At 34.4% G+C, this 15,614-nt stretch overlaps 1 protein-coding gene across 2 annotated transcripts; it reads right to left on the bottom strand.

Annotated features, from left to right (window-relative positions):
* Positions 1-335: 335 nt before the first annotated feature.
* On the bottom strand, positions 336-14,058 carry LOC110101740 (membrane protein of ER body-like protein). 2 transcript variants are annotated; one of them, XM_028696591.1, is made up of 6 exons: positions 13,726-14,058; positions 7,334-7,459; positions 3,263-3,535; positions 2,006-2,067; positions 638-875; positions 336-544 (listed from the first exon to the last, which is right to left on the bottom strand). In XM_028696591.1, the coding sequence occupies exons 1-6, from the start codon at positions 13,940-13,942 to the stop codon at positions 423-425; spliced, it is 1,038 nt and encodes a 345-aa protein (XP_028552424.1). In that variant the 5' UTR covers positions 13,943-14,058; the 3' UTR covers positions 336-422. The 2 variants fall into 2 exon arrangements, with proteins under 2 accessions (XP_028552424.1, XP_020685435.1); XM_020829776.2 differs by having other exon boundaries at positions 336-875; positions 13,726-14,057.
* Positions 14,059-15,614: the final 1,556 nt, after the last annotated feature.

Here is a 15,614-nt window from a genome sequence, read left to right as displayed (position 1 = left end):
GTCTAGACCGTCCGGTGACATGATTGTATATTTTATAAATTTTGTTTATGTTTATCTATTGGGCATGATTTCTTTCTCCATCTTTATATTTTCTTAAGAGCTGGAAAAAAAAAAGCCTCAAAATTTCATGAAATTATTACGTGCGGTCACCGGACACCGTTCAGACACGAATCAGAATGTGTCACATTACTTTTTGTTATGTACTGGGGTGATATGGCGTATTCATGATTCGCCTCTGGACCGTCCGGGGACAACACATAATAATTTCTCTAAAATTCTTGCATTTCAACAAACATAGTGCTTAATGAACCCAAAATAGTTAAAAATGGCAATAATAAATGAAGCAATAGTGTATTAAAAACATATGAAAATTAAGAAAATTACATCACAGTCAACACAAAATTACTATTTCAGCATCGTCCTTACAAAGATGCCCATGAAATCAGGCCAGAGTCTGCACCAAAAAGCTTCAGAGAAGAGGCCAATGGAGCCTTAGGTTCAAACAAATCAATCTGCTCCAGAAATCTACTAATCATAACTCCAGCTGCATACGAAAGCCCAGAGGCTGTGAGGCCAAGTCCAAGATAGTAAATAAAAGTTCTGAAATAAGATTTTGGTTCAGTTGTATGAGCCTTTCCTATTGAGAGTAGAGAAATGCACAGTAGTGAGGCTGCAGCAACTATGATGAGCTTTTCAGTGCTCTCTCTTGATGAGAAGCTATAGATTAATGGAGGAAGGAGACCAAAGAGGGTGTATGATAGTAAGGAAACTGTTACATGCAGGCTGAAATTTGTTCTTCTACCGAGGAGCTTCCAATAGAGGTCAGATTGTTCGTCATTTTGAGTAGTGGCTTCACTGCTTCTAATTTCGGAGAGCTGCAGGCGTCGATATATAACTATTAAGTATCACAAAATGCAGTATTTGATAAGTTTTAGATTTTCATTATAAAAGGATAGCCGTTCTTAAGGTTTCAATGTGCAAGAGAGATTAAATGGATTAAGAGAGTGTATGAGAAGATGAATTTCTATAGCAAAAATGTCATCATTGTCATCATGGTGCAAATTACAATGGCAGAAATAAAAAATAGTCATCATTAGAGCCATTTTGATTGCTCCAGGTTTCATTATAAATAGAGAGGATTTCAATATATTGTTAGACCGGTCCAACAGGTTCAGTGTGGACCGACTCAGGCAGATAGAGGAGGAACTCTTCAGCCTCCTTGTACGCGCCGACCGAACCGTAAATCCCATGGAGCGATTTAGGAAGGATTTTTGAGGGAGTTGGGAGGGAAATTTGAATGTATGGATTGTTTAGAGATTTCCTTTTGGATTGTATGTATTAAATAGTTTGTTTTATACGGTTAGGGCATCTTGATTTTGGCTGACATTTGAGATGTCTTAGTTTCTTTGGGCTCTAACGCGTCTAGAGATTTGGGAGAGAAAGATCCTCCTCTCGAATAGAGGATCAATTGTATCTTGGTATTTTCCGTTTCCCTTTCATCAAATAATACAAATTATCTACTGTTTCGTGGTTTTGTGTGGATTTTTTGTGGAGAATTTTCTCTGTTTTCCGAAGATTGATAGGAAATATTTGATAATTACACGTGTTTCCTATCACAATATATATATATATATATATATAATACAGATTAAAAGGAAAAAAAAATGTAGACAACGCGTGAGATTGTAGCTGCTCTTGTAAAAACTAAAAACTTAATTATCGCCATCATAGTAGAAACTGCAAGGGTAGAAATAGAAATAGTACTTCACTGGCCAAACTTTTAGAAAAGTACTTGATGTTTTTGTACTTTTTTTTTCTTCCATTTATGTTCTCGGAGTAACTCTCAGCAATACCCAATATTAATCAATTTCTAAGACATCAATTTGGTACAACTTGAGAAGTGAAAGGTGGCGGCTCATGCAAACAAAACAGAAGCTTTTAATGGATGATAGCAACAGACTGATGCCGGAAAAACAGATTAAAAAGGACAATCAAAAGTACTTACATCATGAAACATCACTAAGAAACCACCTATAAGATTTGCCAATCCCAGTGAGACAACATTCACTGCAAAACAAAAAACTTGATCATCTTTACTAAAGAATAAAGTAAAACCGAAGCTCTCGGAACATTAAAAAGCATTGTACCACAACTAATCCTCCTAATCCTCTGAGATTATTCTCAGAGATTCTCTCCACAATAATCTTAATTACTCTCCTTCATCAAATCTCCCCAAGCCCTCCTATGGCATCTCTAGGCAAGAAATATTGGTTACTACAAAAAGAGAATGAAATTTTATTACAGAAAATCATGATTATACTTGACAAAGTTGGGAGGAATCAGTGCCAACTTTGGCACTGATTTTGTGGACAGTTCTTCAAAAGCTACAGCTTACCTTATGACCCACCTCATTCTAGTACTCAATGAGATGTTGATGCAAGGTTCGAAGTCCACAACCATCAAAATAAACACAAACAGTAATGAATCATTATTTAACATATCTACTAATTTGTTTACGTTGAGTTTTATTGGAGAAAATTCAATGAACATTGTTATATAATGAACAACAAAATCCAATGAAAAATGTGGTAAGAACAAATTTATCATAGACTGCAAGATGATAGGCTCAGTCTTCCTTCATCAGGCTTAAACACTCGGTGCACCAAATACAATGTACAGTAAATTCCTGTCAACCGGGGCTCCATTCCACGAATAGCCCTTCTTTCAAAATTATAGAGGTATCCTACGAATTCTTTAGGTCTTAGTTTTATAATATAAGGGCCATCTTCTTTTCTTCAAGTTACCTGGATGATGCGTAAAGAGAACTAGTGGAATTGCGCCTACTGGATTTGATTTTTCTCTTTTTCTCAACCTAATATCTTCGTTGATCTCCTTGTGGTCTTGTTTGATTTATTCTTTGCACAGTCAAGCAATTGTTGATAATCAATGCAACATAAAAAATAGTATAATTTAATCTACAGGCTTAAAAATCTCCTAAAGTCTTAAAGTGAAGGGTTATGCCTTAAACCAAAGCTCAGATAGGGCTCTCCTAATTTATTAGAGCAATCATGCTAGAGAGGGTAAGGACCCAAGTCATAGCTCAAATAAGATTTTCCAAAATCTCTGGACTAATTATGATTAATGAGGGTACGACCCAAAATAATACCTTATCAAAGGATCTACATTTTGTCTCCCTTTTCATGCTAAAAACTTATCCAGAAGTCATTAGTTATGTAATCACACTAAAAAAATTGATACTTACATGTAGAGGTTTTGGCTCCAGTGGCTGATGAAACGACACCAAGACTGACGATTGATTCAATCAAGCCTCCGTAGACAATACTCTTTAGCACTTCCCATTCATTCTCTCTTCTAGTTTCCACAGAGATCCGATTACTGACATGAATTTGCACATCACCCTGGGGTATGATTACAGTAGTTGGTGGAGCTGAAACACCACTAATTTGGCCATTCTGAGAAATTATTTTAGAAGAGGATGGTTCAACTATGACCATAGGATTGTCGAAATGATCATCTGAATGCAGATTTTTTAAATATAAAGTGAGTGAATAAAAGCAAAGAGAAAATATGCCATAAATAAGAATATAATAAGGACATCATGAGAGAAAACAATGTGGCATAACTCCAATAACATGTTGACTGCTTTGTTTGATTCCTCCATATTTTACAAGCTAGTTGATGTCATCAACTTCGGAATAACAAAGTACTTCAACCGAGTGCATAAATAAAAGCATGACACATTCATTATTTGATGTAACTTTCACATAGAATTGATGATTTAATTTATAGAACCATAAATTTGCACTCTCAATTAAACATTTTCAGCTGTGCACAAACAAAATTGTTACTTATTTCGGTTAAACAACAAAATAAACTTTTCGGATGGTATAAAAACATAAACTAATTGGAACAGGATCCAAAACAATAATGCAACAGTAGAACCAAAAAAAATCAGAACATAGGCACGTGAGGAAAACATATAATTTGCATGTTTCGTGTGAAATGTAGTGCAAGGCCTTCATCTTAGATTTAAGTTCAGATTCTCCAAAAGATTCTAGTTCAGAATTAATTAGATTATGCTAGCCAATAATTTTATTTAATTGTATTTTGAGTTTAATAATAATTATAGCCATGAAAAGTAAAACTTAGGGTTATCATTTGTTTATTTAATAGGTAAGAGTTGTCAATTTCATTAAGATGGTCTTTTTTTTATTCTAACCATAAAATTTATAATTTTTTTATGGATTATATTGACAAAATTTAAATTAGTTTGAGTTATTCAAGTAACTTTATTTATGTAACATGAATAGAAAAGTCATGCATTTTATTATATCATGGAATGAAAATTGAAGCTATTTCTCATATTCAACCTAATTTCTCTCTCCTCACGGTACTCTCTCTCACACACACACACACAGTTTCCCCTCGCACAATAATTCATACCCCTATTCTCTTTCTTGCTCGGCCCAAAAGCTTAATTACTCTTCCCTCTATGAAGGTTGAACTCAAAAAGGGAGCACAAGAAATTCAAAGGTAATTTGAGAGAATGCCTAGGAGATCATCAGCAAAACCATCATTAATACATTACTAATTGCTCACAACAATCCACTTCAAACAATAAATATAAAGAGAAGTTTCTAATCAATTTCAAATATAGGAGAAAAAACAGACAATTCTTTCATGATTATAAACCATTTCTTTCTAATTTGCTTCACACATGCCGAACAAAAGCATCAATTTGAATTCCTATTTTAATTGTCAGGCCATTGCCAATCGAACCAATTGCCAGTATTTATTTTCTGATTGAGCTAAGGTAGAAGTGAGAATTAAAATCACATTCAAGTTTATTTAGTTAATTTTTTATTTACTTGAGATGCTTTAAAACCTTTTTGGCCAACACAAATGTATACCTAATTATTCATAAGAATTTCACATAATTCAAAAATTTTTGGGCATTCAAAATATTAATGAAATTATACAGTAAAGTTGAAGAAAATTATATAATGACTTGATTATTATTTTGCACATCATATTTATCTTTTAACTAGTTTAATTGCACATGCACTTAGTACACTTTGTTAGAATTTAAAATTTAAAAAGAGTGCTATAAAATAAAATAAAAATAGAAGTTATTGTAATATCATCACATTAAAAATTATATATTTATTTGTCATTTATTTTCAAAAGGGAATTTGAAGTTGAATTATTAGACATGTATACTTCTATTAATTTTGGACTTGTAAGCATATTAGTTTCTATAATTGTACAATCATGATGTTTTCTTATTTGGAATATAATAAAGATGTTAATTTATTCATTGTCAGTCGTATGCGCGATCCAATCTGCCCTCCCATCGACCCGTTCGTGTCGAGCGTAGAGGCCTACGATCGTTTTGTCCTACGGGATAGTGCGGCCGTACCCTCTGCATTCGAACCCCCGCGAGCGGTGCTCTTTCGGAGGTCCACAGAATATAATAAACATGTTAATTTATTCATTAAGAAATCAGAAACTACTTTTTGAAAGCAATATAGATAGCATATAAGATAAAAATGGGCTGTCGTAAATAACTATATACTCTAATTTTTTTTTCAAAGTTTTATTTTACTTCATCATATATAAAAATTCAAATAACCAATAATTATTGGCATTCTTATGAATTATCATTCCAAAAGAATCTCAAGGGTGTACATAAGAGATTTTTTGGTACTAAAATTCTAAATAAGGTACTATGATTAAAGTAATGAAAGGTTCACAATTTAAAATTGGGATTACCTTATTGGTATTCTCATTATTCTTTATATATTTCATGCATGCATATAACTTTATTGGTAGAATTATAATTTTAAAATTCTAATGTACAAGCAATTGAGGTTATTTTTTAAGAAAGTTTAGGATTTATGTCAAAAGAATCATAAGTCATTTAGATGAACTTCTGTAATTTAGACATAGTATTAATTTTATTAAATTATCTTTAAAATTTTAAAAAATTAGAACTTATTTTTTTACTCACTTTAAATGATCAGTGAAAATAAAATTATTAAATTTTAAACATAAGTTTCACCTATAAGAAATATATAAGAGACAAGATGAATCCTAAGAAAAATATATAATTTCAATTACAATAAATTCAATATTTCAAGCTACCCTAACATGAAATTAATCATAAGTCATGACCCATGCTTTTACGTTTATTTTAAAGAAAAATATATTCAAATACTAATTTTAGTTAGATAAAAGATATCTAAAGAAAATAAATTTATAGTAGAAAAAACATAGTGCAAGTAATTGCAAGAACTAAACAAGAATTTAGATAAACATATACATAACCTCATATATAAAAATAATTAGAAAAACAAAAAGATAAAAATTAGAAGCAATAGAATGACTAAAAATAAATAAATATTTCAGCTTAGTTTTTATGCTCGAATAGCTTGACCTATCATTTCAAAATGATCTCAAGTGTATATAAAAGTTCTATGAAAATTAGTAGACAAAATAAAACTCTAAATGAGGAATTATGATAAAATTATCCAAAAAAAAAAATTTGAAAATCATAATTAACTATTGATATTCTCATGATTCTTTATATATTTCTAGTCTTCCTTGACGATTATTTCAATATCTGCACCAAGCTCTAGAAATGGCAAAAAGACGCAAGGAAAATTCTAAATGGAAAGGCCCTGTTGATTTTTGCTGCAAACTGATAGGTTCATCATCACCAGCCACACCTTACGATGAGGTATAACCAACAGGAACTTTGCCAAAGACCACACATTAGTCTAGAAACAAAATGTTCTATTTCTTTTGATCTAAGTGCAGTATAATCAGAACTAATAAATTAAGTACCTGCGGAGTTGCAGCAGTAATCATCATTTAGCATAAGCTTCAACCTTGCAAATTTCATTCTCTAAATAAAGTAAGTCCCTCTTTTAAAAAAAATAAAATAAAGTTAAGTCCCTGTTATTGACGGCTATATACTTTATGGGGGATTTTCCTTATTGAACAGTAGGTTTACAAGTTGTTAATAAAAACTCAACAGTAAAATAGATAAACCAGAACAAAAAAAATAGATGATTTTGTAACCCAAAAATTGATTAAGCTTTCTAGAATAAATATTGCCTAACCTTCAAGCACTAGAAACAATAATGAAAGAATGACTTAGTAAATAACTAAATTATATGTGAATTATTTACCTAACTGTAAATTTTCTAATATATTCAATAATCTCATAATTGTTACAAACTAATTCCAAAGTTACAAGAATTGGACGGCCAAAATAAACTACGTTATTTTGGCAAAATGAATAACTGACCTTGACTTTGTGTTATTGTTCTGGATTCCATCGCCACTTGACAACTGGTTTGGTGTTTCTTATGAGGTTCTATGCCGGAGCCAAGTAATTGGTAGGTCCAGGAACAATGCCGACACTTCCATAATCCTTCAAGTAAATAAAATAAAATAAAATGAAAACAACGTATTTTTTTACCAGAAAAAAAATCCAAAATTGGAAAAAATTCAAACGTAAAATATAATTCCTATGAAGATTCAGATACTAATTCTTTAAAATAAATACTAAGAGGATAAACAATTTCAACGATTATAACTAGCTCCGTGTACTTCTTTAGAAAAAGGAGGGTATCTTTGGAAAATATGTGCCTCAAACCAAACTCCTTGCAAGTTCACCAACTTTGCATGAATTTATTGTGTTGTGTTGTATTGTGCAGTATTATGCTGCTGTCTACTGTGTCATTCAGTAAAGCAGGTTCTTTTCTGACAAAATTATATTAAAAATGCTTTCTAGAATGCTGAAAGAGCTGTGGCTACTTAGCAACAAATGATGCGGCGTAGCTGCGAGTTAATTGAATAACCGACATGGACATTATTATGAACTTCATACTATGATAATATCAAATTCAAATCGTAATTAGTATATAATTAAATAAACATGTAATTTACTAATTTACTAAATTAAGCGGCGATAATCAGCATAAGCACTTCTTGGGAAGCTGCATCCTTATTGTTCTAAGAATCTGTTTTTTAACTTTCATGTAACCAGACTTGTCCTCACAGGTATTGGGCCAAACACCTAAAAACACTTAAAACATTAGTACGCAATGCCAAACAGAGTGTAAACCAAGTATTTAACTAGTAAACTATGCCAAACAGAACCTTCACCAAACCTACATGAAACGCCAATCAAACACTAGGATGCTCTACTGTGAGCCCAAAACATTATTAGTTGGGTTGTAATTAGGTGTTCACCTTGTATTCTATAAATACCCCCATTTATAAAGGGTGAAGATGTGAAATGAATAATTTAATTTCCCCTTCTTGTGTTACTTTTTTTCCTAATTTATGAAGTTTTGAACAGCTTGAAATGCCCCATTAGGATTAAGGATCCTATTCATAATGCTTTCATTGCATCATTCAACGGTAGACTCTCTCCTTGTTGAGACATTATTTACATGCTTCTTCAAGAGATTAGTAACACTGTCCAAGCCCTCTGTTGGCACCAAGTAATGTCGGATCCCACACCTTTCACACTGCCATCCAAATTGCAGATTTCTCTGACGCAAACCACATCATCCTCTCAATCATGTCTACAGTTCTAAGGTCATCCACCAAGGATTTGTTGATCTACTGTAATCTAACAATGTAATTTGATCGCTCGCAGCTCTATGACGCAATTTCACGGCGAGCTCCCTCACCTACCATAGTTTTCTACCCTAATCCAAAACCTCAAATTCATTCCTTTAGTAGCACTCTAGTGATTCCTAACAATGCCTATAATATGATGTGAATCTCGTCAACAATTTCCCTATTCCATCTATTATTTACTGCAGCGCCAATATCCAACGATTTTGTGTCTTCCCTTCAGCTCAAAAATGGTTCTCCTCTCACATTCAAAAACTACCAGGTGCTCCAAACCCACATCGCACTTGTAAATACCTACAGGCTCCTTTACTAGAAGTTGAGGACTTATCAAAGGCTATCTTACCTCAACCACAGCCACTAAAATTTGCAGAAACTAATTGCATTAAAACCCTCTTATCTTTCTGCTTCTCAGAGAAAATAAAGATTTATTCCCGACATCATCATATTTTGACTCAACCACTCATCCAAGATCAACAAATTCAATTTTGCCATAGCCAAGGAGCAGCTGACATTGTGTTCTTGTATTTGTATACAAATACTTCTTCTTTTTTATAGAAGGTATAGATGTTTCGATAAAACATCAATCATGGAAGAAGTGATGAAAACTGCATCAAGAACAATAAATGATTGTATGAGGCAATTATCTAAAATAGATGAGCAAACATAATCTATCACAATGATTTTGAATGATATCTCACAACTAAAGGGATTAATTCAAGTTAGCGGGTCCAATTTGAGTCTAACCCAAAGTTGACCAAACATGAATATGCTTGACCTGAACCAAACTCATTTATTATACAAGTAAAAATGTTTGGCCCAAATCAAACTCAACCCGAACCCACCTAACCTAAACTCACCCATTTGACCTATTTGTTGTATGTATTTTGTATTTTTTTTAGATCATCACAACTCAATTATCTCAAATGCAAACCATTTAACATGAACATAACCCTTTTAAATCAAACATAATCTTTTAACCATAAATTGAATGATAATCAAGTCAATTTTCAGTCAATTTTGAATTTTTTAGTCAAAGTCAGTCTTGTTAGATTATTGAGTAGAGCAATTTATTGATACCCTACTCACAACATTTGATACAAATGAAGAGCAAACTATTCATTACAAATTAACATTTAATTCAAGCACTTTAGTTGATCATATTTCTTCTTTACTATTACCTCACTCTCATTCAAGAATTATTAAAATGGCCATTTCACATTTCAATGGGGTTAATCCACAAGAAAGGTTTTTAAAGGTTGTTCAATTATTTGCATATCATAATTTGTCAGATGAGCAATATTTTATAATTAAATTAGTACATATAGATGGTCATGCATTATATTACAGTAACAACTAAATGTATTTGAACAAATAATTAATTTCTTGGAATTATTTGAACAAATAATTGAGTTCTCATAAATGGTTTGGTCATATTGAAATCATCAAACCCACTCTTGGAAATCAACCTTTACATTCTGCGGGCCACAACAACGCAGGTTCATTTGCTAAATAGACTATAGATGAGTTAAATGTGCAAACGATTATTGCAATACAACCGGTGTATAATACTAATCAACTAGATTTATGGCTTGATAAATGGTAGCCACTTTCAAAATCATCAAGAGATGAACTTGAGGAGTTCCACAAGTGCCCATTAGGGGTGTCAATATTTGACACGACACGAAAACCAGGCACAAAAATTTCGGTTTGGATGCGACCCGTTTGAAAAACGGGTCGGGTTCGAGTTGACCCGACGGGTTGCCGGGTCAACTTGCCAAACTGTTTAAAATGAGATGCCCGCACTGCACCTGCTACCCACTAACCTGCCCGCGCACCGCCCGCAGCTGCCTGAGCCCTGCATGCTCAGCTGCCCGCGTGACAGCACCTGCCAGCCCGCCGCCCCCGAGCCCGCCAAGGCCGCCAGCGCCCACGCCTGAAGATGTGAACTAATTAATTTAATTTCCCCTTCTTGTGTCACCTTTTTTTCCTAATTTATGAAGTTTTGAACAGCTTGAAATGCCCCATTAGGATTAACCGTCTCTCCTTGTTGCGAGATTATTTACATGCTTCTTCAAGAGATTAGTAACACTGTCCAAGCCTCTGTTGGCAACAAGTAATGTCGGATCCCATGCCTTTCACACTGCCATCCAAATTGCAGATTTCTATGATGCAAACCTCATCATTCTCTCAATCATGTCTACAGTTCTAAGGTCATCATCCATCGAGGATTTGTTGATCTACTATAATCTAACAATGTAATTTGATCGCTCGCAGCTCTATGACGCAATTTCACGGCGAGTTCCATCACTTACCATAGTTTTGTTCCCTGATCCAAAGCCTCAAATTTATTCCCTTTAGTAGCACTCTAGTGATTCCTAACAATACCTATAAAATGCTGTGAATCTCGTCAACAATTTCCCTATTCCATCTATTATTGACTGCATCGCCAATATCCAACAATTTTGTGTCTTCCCTTCAACTCAAAAATGCTTCTCCTCTCACATTCAAAAACTACGCTCCAAACCCACATCTCACTCGTAAATACCTACAGGCTCCTTTACTAGAAGTTGAGTACTTATCAAAGGCTATCTTACCTCAACCATAGCCACTAAAATTTGCAAAAACTCATTGCATCAAAACCCTCTTATCTTTCTGCTTCTCAGAGGAAATGAAGATTTCTTCACGACATCAACATATTTTGATCCAACCACTCATCCAAGATCAAAAATTCAATTTTGCCACAACCAAGGGGCAGCTGACATTGTCTTCTTGTTTTTGTATACAAATACTTCTTCGTTTTTTATAGAAGGCATAGATGTTTCGATAAAACATAAATCATGGAAGAAGTGATGAAAACTGCATCAAGAACAATAAATGATAGTATGAGGCAATTATCTAAAATAGATGAGCAAACATCATCTATCACAATGATTTTGAATGACATCTCACAACTAAAGGTATTAATTCAAGTTGTTGGGTCCAATTTGAGTCTAACCCAAAGTTGACCAAACATGATAAGCTTGACTTGAATCAAACCCATTTATTATACAAGTCAAAATATTTGGCCCAAATCAGGCTCAACCCGAACCTACCTAACCTAAACTCACCCATTTGACCTATTTGTTGTACGGATCTTGCATTTTTTTTAGATCATCACAACTCAATTATCTCAAATTCAACCTGTTTAACATGACATGACCCTTTTAACTCAACCATAATTCTTTTAACCCGAAATTGAATGATAATTGAGTCAATTTTAAATCAATTTCGAATTTTTAAATCAACCTAAATTTGACCTAAAAATTAATCAGGGCAAAAATTTCAAACCCTAATAATAATAATAATATCAACTGAAACCCATATTTTTTGAGTCAGAGTAGAGTTTGGTTGGATTGTTAAGTCAAGCAATTTATTGATACCCTAGCAATTTATTGATGCAAATGAAGAGCAAATTGGATCAACAAATTCATTACAAATTAACATGTAATTCAAGCACTTTAGTTGATCATATTTCTTCTTTGCTATTACCTCACGCTCATTCAAGAATCATTAAAATGACAATTTCACATTTCAATGGGGTTAATCCAAAAGAAAGGTTTTTAAAGGTTGTTCAATTCTTTTCACATCATAATTTGTCTGATGAGCAATATTTTATAATTACATCAGTACATATAGATGGCATGCATTTTGTTACAGTAACAACAAAATGTATTTGAACAAATAATTGATTTCTTGAAATTATTTGAACAAATAATTGAGTTCTTGGAAATATTTTGGCCATCTTGAGATCACCGAACCCACTCTTGGAAATCAACCTTTACATTCACAACAACGCAGGTCCATTTGCTAAATAGACTATAGATGAGTTAAATGTGCAAATGATTATTGCAATACAATATAGAATTATGGCTTGATAAACAGTCAACACTTTCAAAATCATCAAGAGATGAACTTGAGGAGTTCCACAAGTGCCCATTAGCCAAAGTTTTAATTCCTAAACATAATTGTTCAAGAAATTTGTCACTTCTACCATCCCAGCAGTTGGCCAGGACAAGAAAAAGAACACTAGACCATCTCAACCAACCCAGCTCAGTGGATGCACAAGGTGCCAAACATACATATTAGAAATCCATAATTGTCAGGGGAAAGAGAAAGCAAAACAAGTAAAGGAATCAATAACATATTGGAAAGGAAAATGACTTTAAGATAAGTCACGCTCCAGGAGGATCTCCAACATCTAATTCAATCCAATTGAGCAGGCTCAACCATGCTAATTGATATTTCTCTAGCATGAGCATCAAGTTTAGCTATGAAAACTCAAATTAGGAAAGAAAGCCGTCTCAAATTAAAAGCTACAATGTTTGATTTATTTCAAATTAAAGGAATTATTTGCTGGAAATTAGGTGAAACTATAAGAGAAATTCTAAATAATTCGAGTATATCATCAAAAGGTACATAAGATTATATGATATTTAGTTGATTCAACGGTGATTTATTTTTTGGAGTTATTGCAGTAATTAAATTTTATCTACATTTTAGAGGGCAAATCCATAGGTGCTAACGTATTTAGAGGCTCTAATAGCGGAAAATATTATTGAAATCACATTTATAATTATTCAAATCAATTTCAAATTAATTCCAAATGAATGAACGAAAATTAACAATAGCAAGTTTTGCGGTGACCTCCCACGACAAAACAGTAACAAATAGAAGAGAATGGATCAAAATGAAAAGGAAAAAAAAAAAATCTAACATATGTCATTTTTATCTTCCCCTTTCACTGTCCAACTCAAGAGGAGGGGCCTCCAAGTAGTCAGCGAGCATTCGTACGCCCAACACGGGCCCAGCAAACGAGAAATTGCAAATCCGACGTTGCAATCCGCCTGTCAAATCCTCCCTTGCTTAATAATGGAACTAGATGTGGGAATAATGGAAGGGTTTCTTAAAGTTTTGGGTCCTGCAGTCCCGTCTACATCGAATAATTAGTGCGTTGGCACTAAACTTTCCCAAAAAGTTAAAAAATTACGGAAGGGTAAGAGGAGTCCCTACCTTGATCTTCTTCGAGGTAAACGATCCGGCTCCCTTCTCCTGCTCCGGCGATGGCAATGGAAGCGGCGGCGTCCTCAACCCCCATCGCAGGAGTCACTTTGCTAAGTTTGAAACCTCTCCAACCCTTCCTCTGTAGCCCGCAGGCGCCGTTGACATCCTCCGCATCATCCTTATCCTTCTCCTTCCACTTTCTCTCGGTGAACAAAACCGCCTCCATTGTATTCCGTCACCGTCTCCCTTGCTTCTCCCTACACTCCATGGATTTTTCTAGTTTTTTAAAGTCGCTGGCCATTCTCTCGTGAGCAGGATTTAATACTATTACGATTTGGCTGTAAATGGGCCAAGCTGGCTTATAAAAAGATGCGTCGATTTGCTAGCTCTTACGTAGTTATGTGGGCTTGTTAAAAAAATGTATTATAAAATATATTAAAAATATATTAGAATTCAATCGTTTAAATATAAGGACATTATAAATGTTTAAAAAATTATCTCATTTTTTATATCAAATTATTGTTATTATTATATATTTTTTTTAATTTAGCTTATTGACATGTCTTGTTATTGATAATTATCCTCTCGCACTTGTCAATATGCATAAGAGATATCGGAATTTTTATGTAAAAGAACGAAAAACTGCAAGAGCTTGCCAAGTTAAAAGCTGGTGTTTATCATTAATTACAAATGATGTCTTTCCTAGGGGATAGAATTGGCAAAATGTAGCAAATATACATTATATAAAGCACATTACATAGTTGAAGTTAAAAGAATCTAATGATAGGAGAGTTGATCTTAAGATATTGATTGCTTATTTCTTTGGTCAGCAGGATCATGGTTAAGCTACAGTGGTCAAAGAACCATACTCATGTGACTGAGGTTAGAGGGATTGAAGTCGGGCAATGATGGTGGAGGGTCTTAGTTGGGTAATGGAGGTATGAGGATAATAATAGGGAAACTACGGTCCGAGGACTATGGTCAGCAAGAGATTGAAATTAGAATGACCGTAGTCAGGCGACGAAGGTGATCGAGGTTTGGATGACCATAGTTGAGCGATGGGGTCAGAGGGTCCACAATCGAGCGAGAGAGGTCGGAGTGATCATATTTGAGTGATAGAGATTGAAAGGATCATAGTTGGAGGGATCGTAGCTAGGCAAGCGACGTCGCAGGGCCCACTTTCCATGCGACAGTGGGTCGAGGGACCGTAGTTGGCAGGTGACTATAATTAGTGGGATCATAGTCAGGCGACTAAGGTCAAAGGGTGATTGAGATTGAAAGGATCGTGATGGGGCAGCTATGGTCCAAGGACTGTGGTCGGAGTGCAACGGAGGTTGGCAACCAGGCAGAGGTTTGGCTGTAATAAAGCCCCAACAGTGGTTGGTTGTTGCAGGTCCAGCAACGGTGGCGAGGCGGATGTCCATCAATCAACAACTAGGCAAAGGTTAGGAAAAAGTCTAGCATCGATTATGGGACGAAGGTCTGACATCGTTCAGCCGGCGAGCAGAGATCCAACTAATGTTGGCAACTCGTTAGAGGTCCGATGGTTGTTGAGCGACCAAATGAAATATTGTCAGCGGTGGTGCTAGTTGGAGCCACGAGACTCTTCAAGCCTTTGAGCTCTTTTGATCTCTAGCCCAAGATCCAAGGCCCCCTTCATGCGAAGAGTGAGGACCTATTTATAGATTTTTCTCGTAAATTGGAGAAGATCTAGAGCAATTTCGGAGTGCTCCGTCATATGGCCCGTATTGATTACCCAATAATAGAGTGTCTCTTTAAGCATTTAAGTGCCTTAATGATATCAAAATTAAGTGATATTAGGCTCGTTGGATTTGTTTTGTCAAGTCACTCGGTTTAATTATAACTTATAAGCATTCTATATTTGAATAACATTTGAT

Source organism: Dendrobium catenatum, unplaced genomic scaffold (genome assembly GCF_001605985.2).
Source record: "Dendrobium catenatum unplaced genomic scaffold, ASM160598v2 fragScaff_scaffold_772, whole genome shotgun sequence".
Lineage (NCBI taxonomy): Eukaryota > Viridiplantae > Streptophyta > Magnoliopsida > Asparagales > Orchidaceae > Dendrobium > Dendrobium catenatum.
The sequence above is the reverse complement of the archived record's forward strand: the minus strand, read 5'-3'. Positions and strand labels throughout refer to the sequence as shown.